The sequence below is a fragment of the Saccopteryx leptura genome, chromosome 5 (genome assembly GCF_036850995.1).
Source record: "Saccopteryx leptura isolate mSacLep1 chromosome 5, mSacLep1_pri_phased_curated, whole genome shotgun sequence".
NCBI lineage: Eukaryota > Metazoa > Chordata > Mammalia > Chiroptera > Emballonuridae > Saccopteryx > Saccopteryx leptura.
In genome coordinates this window covers 102,993,507-103,018,651 of record NC_089507.1, presented here as the reverse complement: position 1 = coordinate 103,018,651, position 25,145 = coordinate 102,993,507, and the positions used below count along the sequence as shown (strand labels likewise).

The 25,145-nt window shown below is 47.4% G+C and overlaps 1 protein-coding gene across 7 annotated transcripts in view; it reads left to right on the top strand.

Moving 5' to 3' along the window:
* Positions 1 to 25,145, top strand: part of FRMD4A (FERM domain containing 4A) — a 673,627-nt gene that overhangs the window by 583,799 nt on the left and 64,683 nt on the right. For all 7 annotated transcript variants that reach the window (XM_066384150.1, XM_066384151.1, XM_066384153.1 and 4 more), the window contains 3 exons: positions 13,218 to 13,294; positions 19,257 to 19,395; positions 24,781 to 24,922. In XM_066384150.1, the coding sequence (XP_066240247.1) occupies positions 13,218 to 13,294; positions 19,257 to 19,395; positions 24,781 to 24,922 (358 nt within the window). The remainder of the gene's footprint in view (positions 1 to 13,217; positions 13,295 to 19,256; positions 19,396 to 24,780; positions 24,923 to 25,145) is intronic.

The following is a 25,145-nucleotide window of genomic DNA, read 5'->3' as shown; positions in this document are numbered from 1 at the left end:
GAGTTGACTCTCTATCCACTCAACCAACCAGCCAGGGTCCCTTGGAACCTTTTGTCTGTAATGCTGGTGGTCAAGGCCAGGACAGTTTACATTGGATTTGGGCAAACCACAGAAGAACCATGGAGCCGAAAGGTGTTGGGCCATTTTTTATTGGATTCTTGCAACAGTAGGCAAGCAATCAGGAAAACCGCCCCTCACAGTGGTGGATGAGCCATCAGGAAAACCGCCCCTCACAGTGGTAGGCCTGCATTCTGCCCCGAGGTAAAGTACTCATAGCCTTATATGAACTACACACTAATGTGGCTTTCTGCTGTGTGCTCATGCACTAATCACACAAAGTGCTTACAGCCAGAAAACCAGCGAGCAAGCCTTACCACAGCTATTTTCCCTACATCCTCTGACTTCACTGTGTAGTTTTCTCACTTATTTGCCTACCTCTCCTCTCACAAAAACATATAGAAGTTTTAGTCTGGTTTGTTTATTTCACTACTGTATGTCCGCTGCCTGGCACACGGTAGGGCAGAACATCTAATAGCTGGTTGTAACCCACCACCAATTTTGAGAATTTCTTCATACGTATGTGTGTAATAGCCTTATTGAAATAAGGATAAACAGTAGAACTCCTGTAAGGAAGGATTTGCGAGAAGACACTGCAAGGGAGAGGAAGGCTGGAGGGGGCCTGAGGCGTCTGGCAGCTCTGCTTGTTGACAGGGCAACGGGAGTGCACGAGGTCCCCACCAGGCCTGGGGACTGCCCGCAGTTTCACTTTTTGTCTCTAGCCACACGGACCCAAAGAACTCATAGTAACTAACTAGACATTGAGAATGAATTGCTGGAATACGGCTGACCATTGAACAATTCTGACTAATCTGGCCACCTTTTCTTTCTTAGAAGCAAGAAACATTAGACTGGGAACTGATGCCAATTGAATCTGGTAACCTTCACTTTGTCTTGGGCAATCTCTGCTTGTTTCTGCTGAGCTCTGCTATACTTAGCAAGTTCTGTGAGATTTTCTTTTCTGTTTTCTTTTTTTATCTTTTTCCGTTTTTTGGGGTTTTTTTTAATGATTCAAAGGGAAAACCCAGGCTGAACTGACTGACCTTCCTGAAAGTGTGAACCCGTGTGACCCCAAAGCCTAGCACAGCCAGAAAGGTGTCAGTGTGAACCAGCCCTCACGCCCGGTGCCCTGGGGCTCAGTGGCGGCACCTGCCGGGGGGTGGGGGGTGGGGGGGGACGGAAAGGGTGCTGAGGCAGTTTCCAGGTGGATTGAGTGGTGGGGAGTCACTCCAGGTCAGGACTAGGACTCCAGCTGAAGCCCGTGAGCTCCTGAGACCCCACTCAGTCTGGAGCCCGGCGTCACTCGGACAGACACCAGAGGAGGGCAGGCCGTCCCGGGTGGGGCTCTGGGCCAGCACTCAACAGCCCCTTGCCTCTCGCCACATCCCTTGCAGTTTAGAAATGGATTTTTAACAGGATGTTCAGGTTCAGCCACTGACGGCTCCTCCGATCGGAAGTGGCCTGAATTTCAAGCAAACAGATAAGGGTTCAGATACCAGCTCCTGCCATTTATCCGCTGTGTGACTGAGAAAGTGACCTAACCTCTGAACTTCAGTTGCCGTAATTCCTACCCCGCGAAGCTTTTCACTCATTCATTCACTTAAATAATTATTGAGTGTCTAATATGCCACAGGTATCGGGCCGGGTGCCAGACTATACCTTCAAGGAGCTTAGTCTGATAGAGAAGACATTTGAGTAAACAGAGAATCACAACATGAGACAATAATCGCTTTGGCAGAGGGCTGTATCTGAGTTTCTGGGAGAACTAGCCAGACTGGGCTAGGAAGTCTGGGGACAGTGTTCGTGGGAAGTGTTTAGGGCAGACTGCAGGGAAGGCTCCGTTTCCCCCTCTCCCCACCTTGCCCAGGTTCACAGCTACCCAAGCTGACCTGCCCGTTTCAAAATTCCTCTAGGGAAACAGGAACAAAACCGAGCTTTAAACAGGAGCAGCCCTCCCAGGAGACAGAGATTCGAGAGTTAAAATTCTCACCTCTTGAAAATATGGCCTCATCTCCCCTCTTTCTGGAAAAGAAAAATTGTGGAGCAGATGCACAATTGCTCCAGTGAGAGGATCCTAAGAGAAAAATCACCAACTTTAACCAGGGCCCCAGCTACAGAGATGGCCCCTCCATCCCTCCAGCAGGAAATCGGGGCTGATGTGGGGTGGGCCCCGGGCTCCCCTGTCTGCTGACTTCAGCCACCTCTGCAGGACAGCCAGCAAGACGACAAGTGTTCTCTGCAGCAGCCTGACTTGAACAGCACGCTGCCGGCCCTGGCCCAGTGCCACTCAGCCTCCGCACTCCCTGAGTCGCTCTCCAAGCAGCGGTGGCTGGAGCTCACACCTAAGGTCTCTGGCAGCAGACAATCTGCCTCCTCCTGGTACCCACAGAAGCCACACCTGCAAGACCTTTAACCTCTCCAGCAGGATGGGCCAAGCTTTGAAGCAAACTTTGGCTGTTTAAAGTGTACACAAGCTGCACTTGCATAATTATTCCCAACGAGATTTGTGGCTTACCAAGTCTTTTAGCTTTGTTTCACACGGCTACCGTTAGGGTAGGGTAGTGTCATTTCATCTGTTTTTTTTTTTTCTTAGCTTGATTACACAAGTTTTAGTCATGAGTATATACCTTTGCTTCCACATAGAGCTGATTGCCAACCCATCGTCCATTCTGTCCCTGTCTTCCGTGGAGTTGGATGCCTCCACCAGGGAAATCAGGGGTGCCTCACCTCTGGACAGAGCTGCCAGGTAAACCCCACCCCCCACCAAAAAAGGGAAACATATATTTTCTCCAGAATCTGACCTTCAAAGTAATCCAAAAAAAAAAAATCTTATAACAGCCAAAAAATGAGAAGTCTTTGCCCTTGCCAGTGACGTGGCCTTCACAATTCAGATGTTTCCAATATGCCTGAGACTAATTCCTTCTCTGAATCCTCCCCCAACATAAATCATAGCAGGTGTAGTTAGCCTTTAAGTGTTTTTTAAAGGAAAGCTTAGAGCACAGAGAGGGTAAGCCACACACACTGGGCCTCCACACATATTGCTACAAAGGCCAAAATAGATGCAAGTGTTGTGCTGACAGGCCGGTTCTCCATTCAGACACTCACCCCATAGACACCCACTGGCCACTCTAAGGAGAAAAGAAGTGAATAAGAAAGTAAAAATACTTTCAGCTTCTCTTTAAAGTTTTGACTTCTTCTGAAGTTTTATGGTACATCTTTCTGCAAGAAAAGCCAAGGTCCACAGAATAAAATCATATCTAGAGAGAGGCCCTCCCAGGAGAAAAAGAAGAGAAATTCAGTCCAATGGGGAAGAATAAAATCGCCTGTCTCTCTCTTGACCTGATGCATACTTGTCAACCCTCTTGCTCTTTTTCCTCTCATGGTAATGACTCATCAGGCCAAAGCTAAAAGGTTTTTGATGGGTTAAAAAGAGGCCATCCATGAAAGGGTCAAGGCCTGGCGCTCTGGGTATCTGTCACTGAATTAACCAAATCAATTTAGAGCTTGTGTTCTCCGACAGTGAAGAGGAGTCAGCTGGCTAGAGGGACATCTTGATCCCATTAGGCCTGGCTGTGGAGAAAAATTAGCCATTGTTTTCTCTGCTGGGGTGGCGGTCCTCTCAGAAGATAGATGCCAGCAGCCCTCTCCCAGTGCCGGTAAGGAAGGGCGTACTCGTAAGCACTTTGTAAGCAAATGCTCTGTGAACTTAGTTGGCCTCTGTTGGAGGACCTGATTTGGTTCCCATTTCGAGTAATCTTGAGCCATATTAGAATAGGGTAGTTTCTCCTCAGGGTGAAGGTTTTGAGATTAGAAGTTATAGCAGGGAAATGGTCAAAATTGACTCAGGTCAGAATTACAGTGGACCCAGAAACTGGCTGGATAAGAACTAGGACCAAGAAGCCCAAAGGCAATTCCACAAACAGCAGCTCAAGTGGAATGATTGATAACCTGGGTTGGACTTATGCTTGCATTGTAACAAATCTAATTAATAGAAAGCAGTTTTTAAATGCTCATGGTACCATATTATCCATCTTTTAAAGATAGTTACACAGACCTATACTTTGGGCTGATACATATTCAAAGTATTCAGAACATTATTTTTTACATTAAGAATAATTCTGACATGTAAATGATGGACATGAAAGAACATAGTAATAGCTAGTATTTATTGACCACTAACTCAGTAATAAAAAATAAATATACTGGCTACCATTTTAAGCACTTTATATGTATTAATTCATTAATACAGCAGCCTTATGAAAATAAAACTTATTAGTATTTCAAAGATGAAAAGACTAAGACACAAATTGCATTGCTAATAATAGACAGCCAGTAAGCAGTAGACAGTGTGGTTTTGAAATCCATGCTTTTAATCAGCACTAGCCTATATGGTCTCCCATAAGTAGGAAATGTTCTAAGACAAGCTACTTGATTTTTAAATTTCAAAGAGAAGCAGTGTGACTTTGGGAGATTTACAGTGCTGACCTTCAACCCATCCACAGGCGGTAGGAATGCCCACACACATCCCTCCTGGTACAGAAAAGGAAGCATACATGCAGACGGGCTCACAGGGTCGGAACTGTCACTGAGATCTCTTGACTTCCAAGTCAGTGTTCTCACCCATAAAAGTGATGAACCAAAATCATGTAGAATAAATGATGAATGAATATTGATTATCTGAGACAAAAGCATGGGACATATCTCAATAAAAGGGTGCAGCAATTTTATAGATTTTTTTAAAGCCTAATACAGAAACTAGAGATGATTTTTTTTCTTTTTTAAATTGAGATAAAAGTGGTTTATAACATTATGTAGGTTTCAGGTGTACAACATTGCAAACCGGCATCTGTAGACACTATACTAGCATGTTCTCCAGCAAGGGTCTAGTTTCGATTCATCACCATACATTTGACCCTTTCTACCCTCCTCCATTTTCCCTTTTTACACATTCATCCATTGTCGGACACTTAGGTTGTTTTCATATCTTGACTATTGTAAATAATGCTGCAATAAACATATGGATGCATATATCTTTTTAAATTAGTGTTTTGTATTCTGTGGATAAGTACCCAGAAGTGGAATAGCTGGATCAAATAGTTGTTCTGATTTAATTTTTTTTGATGAATTTCCATACTGTTTTCCATATTAGCCATACCATTTACAATCCCACCAACAGTGCACAGGTTTCCCTTTTCTTCATATCCTCCCAACACTTTTTTCTTGTCTTTTCAGTAATAGCCTTCCTTCCTAACAAGTATAAAGTGATATCTCATTATGGTTTTGATTTGCATTTTCCTAATAATTAGTGATGTTGAACATTTTTTCCATGCCTGTTGGCCATATGTATGTCTTCTTTGGGAAAATGTCGATTTATGTCCTCTGCTCATTTTTTTTTTTTTTTTTGTATTTTTCTGAAGTTGGAAACAGGGAGGCAGTCAGACTCCCGCATGCGCCCGACCAGGATCCACCCAGTATGCCCACCAGGGAGTGATGCTCTGCCCATCTGGGGCGTTGCTCTGTTGCAACCAGAGCCATTCTAGCGCCTGAGGCAGAGGCCATGGAGCCATCCTCAGCGCCCGGGCCATCTTTGCTCCAATGGAGCCTCGGCTGTGGGAGGGGAAGAGAGAGGCAGAGAGGAAGGAGAGGGGGAGGGGTGGAGAAGCTGATGGGCTCTTCTCCTGTGTGCCCTGGCCGGGAATCAAACCCGGGACTTCCACACGCTGGGCCGATGCTCTACCACTGAGCCAACCGGCTAGGGCCTCTGCTCATTTTTTAATGTTTGTTTGTTGTTGGTTGTATAAGTTGTTGATATATTTTGGATGTTAACTCCTTATTGGATATATGATTTAAAAATATCTTCTCCCATATGGTAGGTTGCCTTTTTTGTTTTGTTGATTGTTTTTTTTTGCCATACAGATGCTTTTTAATTGATGTAGTCCCATTTGTTTATTTATTTTCTGTTTTCTTGCCATTGGAGTCAAGCCCACTAAAACATCATTAAGACTGATGTCCAGGGGCTTAGCACCTCTGTTTTCTTCTATTTATTTTATGGTGTAAGGTCTTGCATTCAAGTCTTAAATCCATTTTGAATTGATTTTGTGTATGGTGTAAGGTCATGGTCTAGTTTCATTCTCTTGCATGTGGCTGACCAGTTTTCCCAACACTACTAATTGAAGAGACTTTCCATTTTCCATTGTATGTCCTTGACTCCTTTGTCATAAATTTATCCCTGTATGTGTGGATTTATTTCTGGGCTCTCAATTCTATTCTGTTGGTCTGTGTATCTGTTACAACCAGGCAGTACCATACTGTTTTGATTACTATAGTTTTGTAGTATAGTTTGAAGTTGGGGCATGTGATACCTCTCGCTTTGTTTTTTCCCCCTCAGGATTGCTTTGTCTATTTGGAGTCTTTTGTGGTTCCATACAAATTTTACTATTTTTTTGTTCTATCTCTGTGAAAAATGCTCTTGGGGTTTTGATAGAGATTGCATTGAATCTGTAGATTGCTTTAGGAATCATTGGCATTTCAACAATGTTCATTCTTCCAATCCATGAGCACAGAATATTTTTTCATTTCTTAGTGTCTTCCTCAATTAACTATAGATAATTTTAAACTCCATCAGGAAATTATTACTATATCACAAATGCCATCTACTTTGTGGATGTTACATCTTCTTGACTAAATTTAGACTGCAAGCTCCTTACAATATAAATATACATTAGGCATTCTATCCTTCCTTTTCCTACTAGCATAGGGCCATGCAAACTAAACACCACTACTTGAGTGGTTGGAAAGAGGATGGTGATTAGATATTGCCTAAAACTCTAGGCCTTGCTTTTTTCTTCTTTAAGCATAAAGTAAAATATATCACATACCTGTGCAACTGATATTTAAAACCTCTAACATATGGTGTTAACCAACAACAACAACAACAAAAAAAAAAAAATTATATATATATATGCTTCTGTCTTCCTTAGAATTGGTTTTCCTATAGTAGCGGAATCTCATCAGGGCTCACCTGATAATATTCTCTGAGCACTCAAGTGTGGGTGTTGTGTGGTGCACGTCCATTTTAATTAAACTTCACCTACTCCTTCTTTTGTCCTGTAGCCCTTGAGATGTGTGGCAACTCATTTTTATTTACTGAAGGTATAAATATACTCAAAGATTAGGGAATGACAGCCCTTCTTCTAGAAGTGAACAGACAGAAGTAAAATAAAGAAGTTTTTTAATATGTATGTTTCCCTCTGAGCCTGGAGACTATTCCTGGTCATGAGTCTAATTCTTCTTAGACAACTCCTTGCTGGTGTTTGGAAAGCATTGAGCATCATGTAGACTGCCAAGGGCCTTTGGAGAAGTGATCATTTACTTAATCATCAGCCTGAAACAGTTTTGTTCTCGCTTATCATCAGGTCTTCCTGGTGTCTTAGAAAGAGCCCAGGACAAAAGTCACAAGATTGGGTCCCACATCAGTTACTTCTTTAACCTCTGCCAGTCCCTTAACCTTCCTCTCCTCTCCACTGGGCTTCCTTTATCTCCGGGAGGAGGAGGCTGGACCAGATGGTTGCTGGCATTCTGTATAATGTCCCTCTAAAAGCAGGAAGTTACTCAGAGAGAGGTCATTAAGAAACCTGGTGATTCAGCCTCAGGGACAGGAGAGAGACTAGACTCCCTGAAGTCCTGGTCAAGAATCAGTGCTACTAGAGTGAGCTTCCGCTCAAGACTTTATTTTCACATCATTCTGAAAGCTCGCCTACCACCCACGTGCTATCCCGGCATCAGTAAACACTTGCAGGGAGGAAGTCTCCTGGAGTCAAGGCCCTTTCCTCTGTCCCTGGTGGTGGTGGTGGTGGTGGTTGGGGGAACATTAGCTGTTTCCTGCCATGACTATCAGCTATACACAGGATGTGGGAATCCATCGGACCAGCTAATAGGATCCAGTAACCAAGTCCTGTCCATTAAGTGTTTACATGCACCCTGTTGCACTTAGGGCTTAAAGGTAGTATTTATTAGCCACTTTTTTTTCTTTTTAGTAAGAGATAGAGAGAGAAGGAGGGAGGGACAGATGGACAGACAAGGGCAGACCTGCAGGAAGGGAGAGAGATAAGAAGCATCAACTCATAGTTGCGGCCCCTTTAGTTGTTCATTGATTGCCTTCTCATATGTGCCTTGACCAGGGGGCTCCAGCTGAGCCAGTGACCCCTTGCTCAAGCCAGAGACCTTGAGATCAAACCAACGACCTTTGGACTTAAGCCAGCGACCATGGGGTTATGTCTATGATCCCACGCTCAAGAATGCAACCCTGCGCTCAAGCCAGTAACCTCGGGGTTTTGAACCTGGGTCCTCTGAGTCCCAGGTCAGTGCTCTATCCCCTGTACCACTGCCTGGTTAGGCTATTAGCCACTCTTTTCTGCTCTCCATGGATAAACATTTCTCATCTCCTGTTTTATACATTAGGACATTGGGTCCCAAAAAGGATAAGTGGAAGATCCGTGATCCCTTGGGAATCACAAGTCTTGGTCAAAAATGACTCTACATCTAGTACCAGCCATGGTGCCAGTGTCAGTGAAACACCGTCCCCATGAAACCACTGCCAAATGGTTTCTCTACATTTAATTAAGGCAAGCCCGAATTATTAAGGCTGTTCTTAATCATGATTTTAGTTGCTAGTCCTTGTTCAAAAACTCCTAAATACTAAGGCATCTCTGAGCAGAGAATCAAAGGAATCTTTTCTGAAAAGAGAAAGAAATAATATTGACAGCAAAAAAAGTAAGAAAAATCACTATATAGCACTAAAAAGATTTGGTTTTATACTTTTTTCTTATGGTCACACTGTTGCTTATTTGTAAAAATCATTCCACTCATAAAGTTAACTAGCCATTAGTGAGTAAAAGCTCTTCCCACTAATTGGTGGGCCCATGTGGAAAGGAACATAGTTAGAGGTTAGAGTAATGGTCCAGGTGACCTTGACTCCTGTTTCTGGTTTCTTGACTAACTTGCTGTGTGGCCTTAGGCAGTTTCTCCTAGTTTCTATGCCCTCATTTTCACCAAGAAGAAAATTTCCCACTCACTTTTCTTGGGGATGCTAAAAAGATCAAAGAAGGTATGTTTACAGAGCTTTTGAAGATGCGCTGATGAAGTGTATTAGAAAGACTTGATTTAATAAGTATTAATTAATAAATCCTTTGATTATTGATAGGACCATGTATTTTAGCTTCTAATTAGCTCCTTGGGCATAATTGGCCAGAGGAGTTATACCAAATCCTAAAGGAACTCGCAGAGTCATAATGATTAGTGTGTGTGTGTCTCGTGAGTCTTTATCTGGAGTCGCAAAGCACATGGGCTTCTTTACCTGGTGACAGAGTGAAGAAGCTGCACTGAGCCAGAAAGGTTCTTCTGAAGTGACACAGAGGATCAGGAGCTGCCCCCAAACCAGCACATCTGGAGCCCAGCATGGCCTGTTTACAAAGGGGGCAAGGTCAAGCATCTTCTGTCTATTGCTTGTTTTTACCGTTCCAGCTTCAGCAGAGGGATTAGCAGGCAGGGCCTCTAAGCTGTGGGGCCCAGGGCAGAAATTTGCAGCCCTCTGTGTAGAGAAGGTGCATTTACAGTGAGGGGAACATCTGGTGGCCAGCCCCTCAGTGCAGAGCTTCATCCCATTGCCTCCAGACCCCTGCTGCCCAAAATGAGGGGAAAGGATCAGGCCGCTGTACCCCCCACTGCCTGCATACACCTGCCGCCCACCCCTCCCACCCCCCCAAGTGAGGGGAAAGGATCAGGCCGCTGTGCCCCCCACTGCCTGCATACACCTGCAGCCCACCCCTCCCACCCCCCCAAGTGAGGGGAAAGGATCAGGCCGCTGTGCCCCCACTGCCTGCATACACCTGCAGCCCACCCCTCCCACCCCCGCCCCCAGTGGGGGGAAAGGATCAGGCCGCTGTGCCCCCACTGCCTGCATACACCTGCCGCCCACCCCTCCCACCCCCACCCCCAGTGAGGGGAAAGGATCAGGCTGCTGTGCCCCCCACTGCCTGCATACACCTGCCGCCCACCCCTCCCACCCCCACCCCCACCCCCAGTGAGGGGAAAGGATCAGGCTGCTGTGCCCCCCACTGCCTGCATACACCTGCCGCCCACCCCTCCCACCCCCGCCCAGTGAGGGGAAAGCGTCCCCCCGGTGCCCTCGTGCACATCACCTCTTCGATTCCTGGGACCCCGCTAACGTCCCAGTGCAGTCCTGTCTGGAAAAACTGCCCGTTCAGTCACCTCATTCCCACCCTCTCCCCAGTGTGTCAGACAGGAGAGAAAGCCACAGCTCTGGCCTCGGTTAGAAAATGTCTGTAGACAGCATTCTGGGGAGAGGCCAGAGCAAGGCAGCCCCGGTGCAGTGCCCGGGACAGGAGTCTGAGCGCAGCAGGGGTGGCGAAGGCTCAAGGGCCCACAGCAGAGCTGGGTGGTTTGGTCTGGGCCTCTGGCAGGGACAGGGCTCTTTACATCAACTGCATGGGGCGCACTTCAAGGGAAGGCCTTGCTCGTTGTATTTTGCAGGAGCAGGAGGTAGGGAGCCAAGGGACTCCAAATAAATGGCCCAAGGGTGCTGTTTGCAGGCACGCTCACACCAGGTTTCCTCTCCTTCCTCCTGATAGAGAAGGGGCAGTGGACGCAGGGTGAGCACCTTATCCCTGGTGCCTGTGGCACCAGAACTGCCAGGACCAAAGATGGACCAGGGACACAGTCTGCTGGTCCCGTGCAAATGAAAATGCAGGGCCCTTGTTCCACACTCACGGAGAATTTCAGCATGGTGACAGGAGAGCGATACCCAAAGGGCCCTCCTGAGCACGGGCCCTCAGGTCACAGGCCGGTGACGGGTCCTAGCCAGGGTGCGTGCAGCGCAGAAGCTGAGGGTCCCCTCAGGGACCAGCCATCTTCCTCCCACCCTTCACCTCCAAAGAAAGGAAAGAGAGAGGGGAGTGGGGAATAATTCTGTACACTTAGAGATTTCCAACATGAAAGTAATCAAACTGTCTTTTCTTAAACCCTAATGTGAGAGCTTGAGCTAGGAAATTAAAAGAAAAATTTTGGTTCTGAGTTATTCTCTTTTATTACCAAGGATCTGGGAGAAGTGAGAACAGTTAGAAATCATGGTAAGATCTAAGTTCACTGAGCGCCTGCTTTATGCCAAAGTGAGGCTTTGAGGGTCTGTTGCTGAGCTGTGCCTGGAGGCACCATTGGTGCCATTTTACAGATGGGGAAACTGAGGCTAAAGGAAGTGCTGTCACTTGCCTGAGAGCAAAGAACTTGCATGTAGGAGATGCTGGATTCAACAGATGCAGTCGAGCTCCAGAGCCTGTGTGCTGGGCACTCTGGACTCTGCTGCTGCCACGTTATGAGGTCAGTGTCAGGGAAGCTGATGGTTCTGTTGCTTTTCCGGCTGTGGCCAAGTTCAAGTGGAACATCTATAAATAGCTAACAACAGGGGGTCAGAGAGGAACTGTGGGGTTTTCATTGAGTGATTTAATGTAACGGCATCAGCTAGGAGCCTGAGACTCAGGCCTGTCACTTGAGTCATACAGATTCTCCTCAGATGGCATTTCCTCTGAGTCTTGACATAAAGCTGTCTGAGGCAGTGCCAGGCTTTGGGTCACTTTCCTTGAAATGTGTCACCACCCACTTGGAATAGCCCCTCAAGGAGAAAGAAAATTATAGCTTCCCTTGTCTTCAGAGTGACATGTACTTTGAACTGTGGACCAAGGAGGTTGCTCTGTAATACAGAAGAATAAGAGTCTTCCTCCTTACTATGCAGACAAAAAATTCTGCCCAGCAGGTTCTGAAGAGAAAAGAATGCAGCCACTCTAGAAAGGTTTTTATCCAGCCCTCTGAGAAAGGGGTGGCGTCTTTGGCTGAGCCCTGACTAGCCGTGTCTTGGGCCTGGGAGGATGGGGCTGAGGTGACACAGGGGTACTGTACTCAGTCTTTAAAGAGAAACCATGAGGAGGTGGCAGAGGGTCAAGAGCTCCAGATGATGGCACTCAGGGTCTCGGATGACACCTTGATCATATGCCCCTGGGAGGGGTCAGCTACTTCAGGATGGAGGACAAGAACAGGATTATTTTACCCTTCTTTGAGCAAAATAAACTCAAATTCTCAGTATATAAAAGGATACAGTATGCATCAAATATAAATAATGTGTGCATAACTTGAACATCTTTTGACATTTCCCAGAGGGTTAACTTTCTTTTTCATCCTGTGAAAGACACTGCCCCCTCCCTCCAGCAACACTGCAGCCTTAATTACTCCCAGTCCTCACAGTCAGCTCTGAGTCAGTGGACTCTCTCTTGGAAAAATGCCCATGAGGGTCTGGGGGGTGGCGTCCATCACGAACTCTTTTTACTGCCCACTTCTCAGAACTACCTAATTCCCCCTCTCACCCCTGCCTGCATGAGCCCTCGGGGGCTGCAGGGTCCTGCAGTCGGTAGCAGGACCCTGGGCTTTCTTTGTGCTGCAGGAAGCAGCATGGGCTTGACAGGCTCAGATTGTTGTCTGGAGTTGCCTAGCCCAAAATAAGGTCAAAGCAGCCCCCGCCCTTCTCAGGGAGGCTTCCTGAGCTGCCGAATCACCAGGGTGAGTCCTAGCGCTTACACATTAGTGGGCAGGAAGTGGAGTCCCAATGGGAGGCTGGGAATTTGAGTGCCTTCCCATTTCAGCACTGGAGGGAGGAAGCCTAGGGCATTCTCCTGCAGATGGCTACTGCTTCCCTTCCAGCCGCCCGTGCTGGCTGCCCTGCTCCCTCCCGTCAGCAGGCTCCTCTCTGCACTCGCCCCCTCCCCTCTCCTCAGAGGAAAAGCTCTGCAGAGCTGGGAACCGTCTTGGAGAACTCAACAAAGGCAAAGCAACCGGCAACAACTTGGAAAGGACTTGTTTTGTTCCCGCTGAGAAACCTGCAGGAAAACCCACACCCAGGTTGCCTGGTTTTGAACTGGAGAGCAGTGTGTGTGTGTGTGTGTGTGTGTGTGTGTGTGTGTGTGTGTGGAGCAGGAGGCAGAGGAGGCCAAAACAACTGTACAGTCTTTGATAAGGAAGGAGCCTGCGCACAGAGAGGACTGCAGCTGCTGTGAACCGAGCACTCCTGAAGTTAAACTGTACTGTTTTCTGTCCAGATATTCCAGTGGAGACAGTTGGAAAACCTGTATTTCAGAGAAAAGAAGTTTTCCGTGGAAGTTCATGACCCTCGCAGGTAAGCTGAAAAAAAATCCTTTCCTTGGGGAGGGCATGGCCCGCCAGGGTATTATTGATATTCTGTTTCTGTGCTGTCATCGTTGCTGCTCATAGTGGCAGGGAGAGGGTACGTGCTTACGGAGAGGAGAGCTGAAATCAGACAGCAAAGCTTGCTCACTCCTCTCTGCTGATAACTGTGGTGGGTTCAAGATGGGTGTGTGTGTGTGTGTGTGTGTGTGTGTGTGTGTGCGCGCGTGCCCGCGCGCGAGAGGTTAACCATTCCACAATCATCTCATCTACTTACATGTATTAGTTGCTCATATATGTGGAGTTGTCTTGACGTGCCAGGGCATTTTAGGGAAGATTTGTAGTTCTTTGTCACCGACACCAAATTAAATAGAGCAGCAGACCACATCCTTTCAGGAAGTTTTTACCTGAGGAGCATCTGAAGGCTGGCTTGTCAGAGCTTCTGAGGGTGTGTCAGGTGTGACATTCCGCACCCGCACAGAAGTGACCTGCCTGGGGAAGCAGTTGTGCTAGACTGTTTGATCCCTCCAGCTGTAATGTTGGGGTGCCTGCCTTGAGGAGGGAAGTGAAAGAAACGCAGTTCCTTTTCTCCCCACCGCATAGTGTGTCCCAGGCAGCGCTCGTGTAAAGTCAGTGTGAGGACAGATGCCAAACAGTAGGGTCCCAGTCTGCACGCAGCACCCGGCTTGGAAGGCTCTGGGGGTGACACGCGCCCGCTGCTTTTCGTCTCTCTGGCCACTGGCAGTCCTGGAGTTCAGGCAGTCCAGAAGCAGCAGCAAAATTCTGTAAAATCAAGCCTGACACCTAAGAGTAAATTGCTTTGAATAAGTAAAAAAAAAAAAAAGGATTTACAGTAAGGTAGCAGTCCTGGGGAGACGGGAAAGCTCAGACTCCAGAGAGGAGCTACTGTGGATTTTAGGTGCCGTCAGTACCCCAGTCCTTGTTTGGGAACACGGAGTTGACACCAGCTCCCCTCATACGTGGCCTGTGAGCATTCATACAAGCTGCTGCGCCTCCCAGAGAGCTGAGGCTGCAGGACTGGGATGTCGCCCGGTCAGGGTCCTGAGGCTGCTGCACTGGTCTGGGTCCCTGCAGCGGGTGACAGCCGGCAGCGCTGGTGTGCTGCTTGCCCAGTGGTGTAATCCACGTGGAGCAGCCCACTGGGTGGAGGAGAAACTTAGCCCAGGCCCCACAGTCCCTGCGGGACAAGCTGATGGAGAACAATTCAGTGAGTCTTTTCCCACTCTCAGGTGAAGATGGTGACATTGAGCAGAATGACAACTTGCCCAGCTTTTCTCAGGGTCCTGAGCAGGGTCTTATAGTTCAACGACCCTGCCACATCCAAGCAGGAAGCCACTTGTGCAGGCTGAGAGGGGGAGAGAGTGAGAGATGGTGACAATAATAGTCCAGCCCGAATGGAATGCACTGTTATTTGTCCAAGCGAACTGAACTGGATCAGTCTTAGAAGTGTGGAAGGAGGGAAAACAGGTAAAAAGAGTAAAATGAATGCTGCCACAGGGGGTCAGCTGCAGGAAGGGGATGCCTGACAGGATGAGCGCTAGAAATAGGGTAGCCTAAGGGGCTGAGCAGAAGGACTGGATGCTCATCCTGCCTGTACTCAGTTGGAAATTCTCTAACTCAGGCACCTTGAACATATCCTTATGTGTGTGTGTGTGTTTTCTCTCTGGGTCTATCACTCTCTGTGATATAATACTAAATTCCCTTCCCTAAGGCCCCAGAATATGAGAAGAGCCCAAACCTCACATATTATTTTTACATGGGCTGTTTGTCTATTAGGCAAAAGTGATCAATCTCATATTTGTTGCATAGCTTCTGTGTTTGGGCACCAAGACAGGGTCTACTGCCCATAAAGAACTATTGACACATTTGGAGAGAGAGGCAGAGAAATGTGATATTTATTGAGTATTGACAACCTGTAAGCATTTTTGTCAACACTTGTTCACGTTCATTGGGTCCTCCCTATAAACCCAGGAAATAGGTAACCTAATGTTCCTGTTATAAAAATGGGGAACTGAGGCACAGAGAAATGAAGGTTAGAAGTAGCTAGTAAGTGGTAAAGGCAGGATTCAAACCCAGAAGTCTGACTCCAAAGCTCACACACCTTATTGCTTCACCACACACAAGGCAGCAGTATCAAGTGCCAGACAGCAAAAGCATAAACGCTCAAGGTCTCCAGAAGCCAGGCTGTCCAGGAAAGGCTTCCTAAGGAGGAGAGATCTGATCAGAACCTCAGACGGTGGCCAGGATTTAAAGCGTGAGGTGGGCCCTCAGAAGGACAGGGACGCCTGTGAGATGAGCAGAGGAGAGAAGAGAAAGTGAGGAGCTCCAGGCAGGCTGAGCACAGAGCCCTCACATCCCCACTCTTAGCCTTGAGGCAGGCAGGGGGCGCAGGGAAGACCGAGAGAGGCCAGGGAGATGTCATCCTGATGTCAGACGTAGAAACCCAAGTCCACCGCGGCTTGAAAGACACCATTTCCAAATACACTGAGGCAGGCGAAGGGAACTGCTTCAGGTTAGTGGCAGAGACAAAGCTATAAGCCAAGCCTCTGCTGGGTACTGCATTAAGGACCCTGACAGTCTCATGGTGCTCCTTAAATTCAGCAGGTCATGCTGCTGCTGTGGTCTTGTCTGTTTGGAACAGGGAGGACAAATCTGAAAGGAGATCCAGATGGTTCAGGGATCAGTCCCTCCCCGAGACCAGGAAGGGAGTCAGAACCAAAGAAATAGGGTGCAAGGGTAGGAGAAAATCTTGTCACGAAGAGAGGAAGATGTCATCCATGGGACATGGGGGGGGGGGGGTGACGACAAGGGACTCATTCAGGGCACAGGGTGCTTCCCGAGGTGATCACAGAAGATGCTGTGGGATTGTGTGCCCTAACTCAACACCCACCATTGTTTCTACAGTTGTTTAGGCCTGGAGAACAGTCAGTTCCTAAGTTTAGGCAAAAGAGAAAAATGGGTGGGTGCGAATATCCTGAAGGGAAAGATGCAAGAAAGAGATGAATTAATAGTGGGGCAGGAGCAAGACTCAAGAGTGTGTGGCTAGAGGCTCTGTGCTCGCCCGGACCCACCCAGACCAGAAAGCTTCACCTTTTCTTTCTCACCTCCTCTGGGGAGTCTGAGCACCTAGCCTGCTGCAGCTCTCACTGCCTCACTGAAATGCAGACCAACTTCCTTTCTCTAATGCAGCTTTTCTGGGAGAGAGAAAAATATATATTTTCTCCCAGGAGCAGCTATTGCCATGGAAGCCAAAATAGGCATTCAGATCACAGTTTCTTTTTAACTTTACAGGTAACTGGGATTTTCCTCCTCACTATCTCACCGGCTCTTTTTCCATTACCTTCAACCATTTTTCTTGCACTTGCATTTCCTCTTAACTTCTGTTTTTTTGTTTTGTTTTGTTTTTTTAGAGAGAAAGAGAGGGACACACAGACAGGAAGGGAGAGAGATGAGAAGCATCAAGTCGTAATTACAGCTCTTTAGTTCATTGATTGTTTCTCATATGTACCTTGGCCAGGGGCCTCCAGCTGAGCCAGTGACCCCTTGCTCAAGCCAGCAACCTTGGGCTCAAGGCAGCGGCCATTGGGTCATCTCTATGATCCCATGCTCAAGCTGGCAACCCTGCACTCAAGCTGGTGATGCCACACTCAAGCAAAATGAACCTGCACTCAAGCCAGTGACCTCGGGGTTTCAAACTTGGGTCCTCTCTGTCCCAGTCTGATGCTCTATCCAGTTTGCCACTGCCTGGTCAGGCTCTTAACTTCTGTTTTAACCAAAGGGAGAAATACCCTGCCTGGAATCTGTATCACCAACTAACCACCAGACTATACTTCTCCTTAGAAGTGGGTCTGAAGAAGACCTCTTATTAAATCATTAGCCCCCAAGGCCCTGGTCAGGTGGTTCAGTGGATAGAGCGTTGTCCGTGCATGCCGAGGTCACAGGTTGGATCCCTGGTCAGGGCACATACAAGAAGCGACCAATGAGTATACAACCCTGTGGAACAACAAATTAAAGCCTCTCTCTCTGTCTTTCTCTTTTCCTCTTTCTTTTCCCTTCCCCCTGCCCCTTCCCCTCCCTTTCCCCTCACCTTTTCCCTCTGTCTTCCCCTTCCCCTCTATCCCTTCCCCTCTCTCCCTTCCCCTCTATCCCTTCCTCTCTATCCCTTCCTCTCTATCCCTTCCCCTCTATCCCTTCCTCTCTATCCCTTCCCCACTATCCCTTCCTCTCTATCCCTTCCCCTCTATCCCTTCCTCTCTATCCCTTCCTCTCTCTCTCTCTCTCTCTTCTTCCCCCTCCATTTCCCCACCCTCTCCCCTTCCCCCTTCCTCTCTTTCTCATCAATGGAAAAAAAATTTTTTTTAAATCATTAGACCCCAAGTGAAAATGATGGGAACAGCTTTAAATTTTCTTCAAGGGAAAGTGTGCCATGAAAAAAAATATGATTATTCATAAGTCCTGGACTATTCCAAATTTCCTCCAAATTAGATTTCATAATTTCAAAAACACATTTTCATCAGACATTCTCATCAGCTATCCCAGACCCCACCCACTGTCCCCTTTCCTTGCCCTACACACACACACAAACACACACAAACACACACACACGTGCAATAATCTGCCTATCTTATAAAATATACTTCACTGAGAACCTGGTCACATAACTTTTTCCCCCAATGCCACTGATTCAGTGAGTTATGTTGGGACCTGTGTTCCCACCATCCATATATGCACTCTGTGTCTTCTCCATACATGTGCATGTGGTGACAGGGTATAGGGAGAAGTTAGCTGTACATATATGTACTCTGTGTCTTCTCCATACATGTGCATGTGGTGACAAGGTATAGGGAGAAGTTAGCTGGGCTTATTGCTCTCTGCCTTTCCTCTCCTGGTCTTTATACTCTGTCTGCCCTTTGACTATATTTGAAATAGATTACAAACTCCTTCGAGGAACATTGAGTTAGAGCAATAAAAGAAGTCCTGATTCCCTCAGGACTTCCCACGGGCTGGGTCCCGTGGCAGCCAGACCAGAATTTGTTCATCCTTCACCATAGGCAGCATGACCTGCTTGATAAAGGACATTGTCAAGGCTTTTCCTGTCTCTGAAGTTTGTCTTGGTCCAGCGCCAGGAGCTGAAGACCAGAAGGGGGGCCATCCAGTGACCTGGAATGACCCATCTTATCTCAGACAAGTCAGAAGCTTGGTCCCGTTCTGACCCCTAAGGAGCCAGTAAATAAAATTATTAGCGTTATTCACAATAGCCAAGATATGGAAACAACTTAAGTGTCTGTTGACAGATGAATGGATAAGGAAATTGTAGAATTTTTATACAGTGGGATATTATTCAGCCTTGAAGAAGGAGGTCCTGCCATTTGCAACAACAGAGGTGAACCTGGAGGACATTATACTAAGTGAGATCGGCCAAACACAGAAAGAAAAACTGCAGGAGCTCACTTATAAGTAGAGGCTAAAAAAAAGGAACTTCATAGAAGCAGTAAGCAGAATAGTGGCTTCCAGGGGTGGGGAGGTGAGGGATGTGGGGAGATGTTGACCAAAGACACTAGGTTGCAGTTATATAGGAGGAATAAGTAGAGATCTGATGGGCAGCATGGTAACTAATGATACTGTATTGTATCCTGGAAATGCTAGATTTCCAATGTTCTCATCACATGGAAAATAGTGATTGGAAGAACATAGTGTGTTCCTTAGCCTGGCTATACTAATCATTTCACTGTATGTGTATATCAGATCATCTTGTTGTACATCTTAGATACAATTTTTATTTTAAAAAAGTAAAATAAAAAGATGGTTTTTGAGACCAGTCATCTTTATGTCAGGGCATTTGAGACCCAGTGGGTTCTCAGTAAAAGCTGTTGACCCATCAGTGGAGTTCTTCATCACAAACTGGCTGACCCTCCTAATTCTTCCTTTCCCAGGGCTTCCGTGACGAGAAGGACGTTTGGACACAGTGGCATTGCGGTGCATACGTGGTACGCGTGCCCGGCATTGATCAAGTCCATCTGGGCAATGGCTATTAGTCAGCACCAGTTCTATCTGGACAGGAAGCAGAGTAAGGTAAGTCCCTGTGCGGGGACTGGAAAGGACTCTGCTCTGAGCGGACCTGCACCCAGCTGAGGGCTGACGAGGGTCCTTGTCTAGATCTCAGTGTTTAGTGATGGGATTGCATGGGTGAGGGTGGCCCTATGGCCCTTGCCCTGAGATGTGCACAGATGTGGACTTGCCTTTTAGGGCTCTAGGAGGAATGAGACAAGCTCTTCAAGAGGGCACATTCCTTGCAACTTGGTCAAGGGCTCTGGCCCAACCACAGTTAGAGCCACTCGAGCTATTGAATGCAGCCAGGTAAGGCCCTTTTGAGCAATTCTGACCGTGCTTTGAACCTCAGGAACCTCTTCTAGGAGCAAACAGTGAAGCCCTTTTTGGTGTTTAAACAGTGGCATATTGTTTTCTTTGGGGGGGAGTAACTATTCTCAACTTGTAGACACCACCTAACTGTATAGGATAATTGCTATAAAAACCCTCCAGGCTTCTCCAACTGCCAATTCGATTTTTTTTTTAACGTAAAACTGGAAACATGAAAAAATAAATGCAACAACCCTCTTTCCCTCAGGTAGACCTGGAGCCTCGGGCCTTGGTAAACACTCATCCTCCAAGGGAGATTCCATCCAGCCCTGCCCTAGACGCACAGGGGTGCATATTCTGTGGGTGGGAGAGTGATGTCTCCCTGGTTCACACACAGCTTCTATCAACACTCTGCCCCCTCTTCTTCCAGCTGCATCTGCCGCGCTCCCCGTGTGTGCCCGCCCCCGCCCGCCACTCCCGTTCATTAGCTCTAGGGGGAAGAGCTATTCTGAGATGGGCCCTGTACCTTTCTCAGAATCCTGCTGCCCTGAGGCAGGGCTGGCAGAGTGGAAGACAGAGCTACACAGCAACACCCACCTCGGCCCCTGGCCTAGTCCGTACCACTGCCTGTGGGAGGTTTGGTCCCATTGTATGAGTCCGGGGGAGGAGGGAAGAGGTGGGCTTACTGGGCACAAGACTCATTGGATTGGTGCCATTTGGGACCTTTTTGACTTCCTCTTTTGCCTTATTTTTCCCTCTGGGTGGAGTTGCTCTTTCCCTGGCTTGGGGAGAGGCAGGGGGGGAGAGAGCTGGGGTCTAGTGGGAGATGCGAAGAAGACAGGACAGGAGAAAAGGAAAGAAGGAAGCCTGCAAGGTATAATTCAGTTTCAAATCAATGCCTTTCCCGTGGAGCAGTCATTGTCTCCTTGGTAACATGTTTTCTCCTCTTCTCAACTCTTCTTCCTGATCCCTTGCTTGGTCACTTTCTGAGCTGAGTAGGTACAGGGGGAGCGTTTTTCTTGTTAGGAATCATGAGAGTAGTCCACAGCTCTCCTAGTGGGAATGGGCATCGCACAGGAATTCGAGGGCTGACTAGATCAGAAGATACAGGACCAGAGTGTTTTGACTCATGCTTGAGATTGAGTCAGTAGGTGGGAGTCAGCATTTTGCCCTCCAGTGACAGGAGTTAGAAGTCAAAACCTGAGAACACTGATTCCATCTTCTGTATTGTTCAAGAATGGGGCAGTCCTCCTGAACCCCCTGCCAATTTCTCTTGCAGGCCGACTCCCCCTCCCTAGCACTGGCACCATAGTTTTGAACAAGGGAAAGAGAAAGAGTGCTTCACCCTAAGGATCATACATTAGCTGTTTGAACCCCTCCCCCAACCCCCACTGTGTTTAGTTTTGGGTAACTCAGGAAGCTATTCTCAAGCACTAAAGCCCCACTCTCCAAGAAGATCTTCCTACAAGGGTAGAGAAGCCTTGTCCATTAGGCTACTGGTCAATGCACTGATGTAATAAGTAACGCTCAAAAAGTAATGATCAAAGAACACATTAACTAGATGTCTTTTAAGAAGCCAAACCTAAATGCCCCCAGCAACAGGAAAATTTCAGCTGTACCTTCTCAGCAACCCGTGACTGAAGGCAAGACGCCACTCCCAGGGGCACTGTCCCCGGGGCATCTGCAGAACACAGAGGCTTCGGAGCCCTGCATTTCTGGTAGGAACCAACTCCTACATCCTACAGGGAAGAGCGAGGAACATAATTCTTTGTGTGGAAGTCCGGGGGTTCTGTTTTCCAGTTCTGTGACCCCGGGCAAGCCTTTCATCGCTCCTGCCTGGTTTCTCCCCAGTTAGAAAACAGGAAAGGAAATTCCTGAGTGAAACTCTTGGTTGGTCCACAGACACAATACTTGTGAAATTGCTTTAGGAGATACATGTTATCTTTTATTATTATCATTATTAATCCAACACACCATTGCCTGGCCAACACTTACATAAAGTTTAGGTTCTCTAAAAGGTCCCCAAATTAAATCAGAGATAATATTCCCCTTAGGAGTTACATTGCAACACCTTTTGTTTCTTTATGCAACTATGACGTGATCGCTCTTGGTGGGCAGAATGGCCCCTGGGTGAGTAGAGATTGCCAGGCCTGGGATGAAGAGCTTGCAGGTATTTCTGGGCAGCCAGTGTGGGCTGGCACACTGTCCATTGCTTCACACTGCACTGTACTGGGCCAGGCCACCCATTCCTTTCTCTGAAGTGCTTCAGTAAAAACAGGCCTCCCAAGTAATGCCTATCAACCCCAAAACAAGTGCGGTCTGGTCGTTTGAGTCAGCGAGAGTGGGTAGCCAAGAAGTCTCATGTTCTTCCCCTGGTACTTGGTTATTTTCTTCTTTCAGGGTCATTATGTAAATCATTTAAGAAAAATAGCCTCTCTCTTTTTGTCATTTTTTCTCTCTCTCTCTTTGTCTTATGCACACACATCACCAAAGACAGTGGGAGGGAGGCTATATTGCTTGGTTTCCTGTATATTGGCTTATTCTGCATGAGAGGTTGTGCCGGCACCAGTTACAGTTGGTAACACATGTGCTGACCCCACAAATATCAGAAATGTTGTCAGCTGGATCCCCACAGCCTCTGTAGCCCAGAGCAAAGGAATGTCTTGTAGACTTCAGAGGAGAACATTGGAAAGCTCAAGTTGTTTAGAGTGAACGTTAGACACTTTCTCTCTGAATGCAGGGTGGAGACTTCTTGACTTGGCCTACAATCCAAACATCCTTTTCCTCTTTTTTTTTTCTCCTGATTCAGTCTGCTAGTCTTCATTCCGCCTAGATCAAAGGCAGAGTGAAAGGATGGTAGGGGACAATTAAACCTTGCAGACAGAGTAGCAGTAATAATGCTTTGTATGGCAAGGCCCTCATAGCAAAATGGTCAGAAGTGTGGAGGTTCTTTTGGGTTGGCCCAAAGACTGGCTTCTGTAAGGAGGCAATCTCCCTGGCAGGTTTCCACTCCCTCTGAGCATCCCCTCTCCACTGGTTCAGTCGGTCATTATCATGTTTCCATTCTAAATAGAAGCCAACAGTTCTTAAAACTTCTGAGAATCTAGTTTCCCGTGGGGAGGGTGTCTTGGTCACTTTTCCATATGTTGTTTTTTGCCTCTGAGGTTGATGTATGGCAGGAGTGGAGATAGGTTTTCCATGTCATTAATGAGATCCCCAAAAGATCAGGTTGAATCTTATTTAGCAAATTACTGCCAGGCTCTGGCTTACAGCCTGTTCCATTTCCAATATCCTTGGCCTTTATGTGTATTATCTAATTTAGTCCTCATCACAACTCTGTGATATGGGTTTTAGGATCTCCATTTTGAAAACAGTGATCTGAGAGTCAGAGGTTGAAGGTCAAGGTCAAACAGTGATTAACTAGGTAGAGTCAGAATTTCAACTCAGAGCCTGGACCCTTTGCCACGATGCTGAACTGGTCTGCGTCTCCATGAGTTATCGTTACCTCGCTGCAAGCATGGGCATTGGTAAAAGCAGTGCTGAGAGAAAGGAAGTAATAGATTGTGCTTTCTGTGTTTGTGCGGAGGAAAATCTCCCACATGGGTGCTGTCGCTACGCTGCGTCAAAGGAAATGGAAGGCCCTTCCTGCTTCTGCTGCCCGTCAGACCCTTCAAGGGCCTGGCAGCGGGATTATTTTATGAATAAGACGCCCTAACCTGAAAGGTGACCTGGTTCTGAATTCAGGGACAAAGCCGAGGTCAGAAAGAGGATGTCAATCAAGGTAGGACCAGTGGGGTTGAGAGAGTGGAAGAAGCAGTTCATGGATGGCCGGGGAACAAAACAAGCAGAGTCTCAGCATTTCCTGTCACTCAGACTTTCCTCTTGGTAACATGAGGAAAGTGCTCAGCACTGGGAAGTCATTGTCTTTCACCGATGGCAGCATCAACACGGAGGCCAGAGGAAGGGCAGAGCCACAGGGGTCCAGAAAGCCTGGACTGCTGGAGGCACTGGTAACAGAACATAAATATGGGAGACAGGACAGGGATGTACCTTCCCCACTGTGGCTTCAGTGTCCCCTCTCTGCTGGCTTCTCCCACGTGCGGACCTGGTTTCACCAGTGCCAGCTGTGAGTGCACTTGAAGGGGCTGAAGACCTCCTCTCGTGCCGGCTCTCTGTGTGCTATCTCCCAGAGCCACTGAGAGATTAGCAAACATATGAGCTGTCCAGCCTGGATTCTTGTTTTCATAAAGTCCATCATATAGGGGAAGTCCGTTGCCTAAGCACTTTCACAAAAATAGGTTTCCTGAAGAAGAGAAGAAAAGCAAACATCAAATATACATGCAGGAAAAGCTAACTCGTTTCACTCACCAAAGATGGTAGTAACCACAGCAGTGACTTTACTACAGACAGTGACTTTTAGGAATGCAGTTGTGAATTCAGAATTCCTTTCTGATTATTCTCACCTGCTGTTTCTAGTAGCCAAATTGGGTCAATTAACATGTGAAGTAAATGGAGTGGAGTGTTAACCACAATCTAAAGACATGGCGTGTATGTTTAGGTATTAAAATGGAAGCAAAGTACCATGTCCGTGTCCGGTGCTTATTGGAGGGACTCGCATGTTCAAATGAGCAGCTGCACGCACTGTGCTTGTAGGTCCCAACTGTGTCACTTCCCAGTCCTCTAGACTTTCCATGGTCACATGGCTAACAATTTAAGAGGTTTAAATCACCTCAGAATTTATTGAATTTAATGAATTTGTTTCAGGTATCTCTTATTTCATTCACAAAGCTGAAATTATTTTTCCTCCTTCTTTAAACACAAAATAGTTATAATCACTATGGTTTATTAAGAGCTGTGGACCAGGCAGAGAGGTGGGGGGAGGAGGAAATGCATTATTCACGTGTCAGCTCTTGAGCCTTACCTGCCCCCACAGGGAGCTGTGGTGATCAGTGATGAGGCCAGGGGGCACAAACAGAGATGCTGCCGGTCAGGACATGAGACCCGTTGCTAAACTTCAGGGCTACAAGCAGGCGAGTGATTCCTGTTCTCTCAGAGATGAACCAGCACCGCTTTATGACCTGGTGGCCTTTCTCATTCTAGTCTAAGATCCATGCGGCCCGGAGTCTGAGTGAGATTGCCATTGACCTGACTGAGACGGGGACGCTGAAGACCTCGAAGCTGGCCAACATGGGGAGCAAGGGGAAGATCATCAGCGGCAGCAGCGGGAGTCTGCTGTCCTCAGGTGAGCAGGGGCTCGGGTTGGGGAGCCGCCTTCCTGAGAACGTGGAAGAAGTTCCTGCCGGAGCCTGGCTGCAGCCCTGGAGTGGCTCCACGGAAGGCGGGGGCAGCAGCAGCCGACGAGGCGGTGGGGCGGGCCTGCCAGGAGCTGGCTGTAGTCTGGGGACAGAGGTTTTGGGCCACATGGGAATCTGAGAAGTACAAAGGGGAGGGGGAGAGGGAGTAGA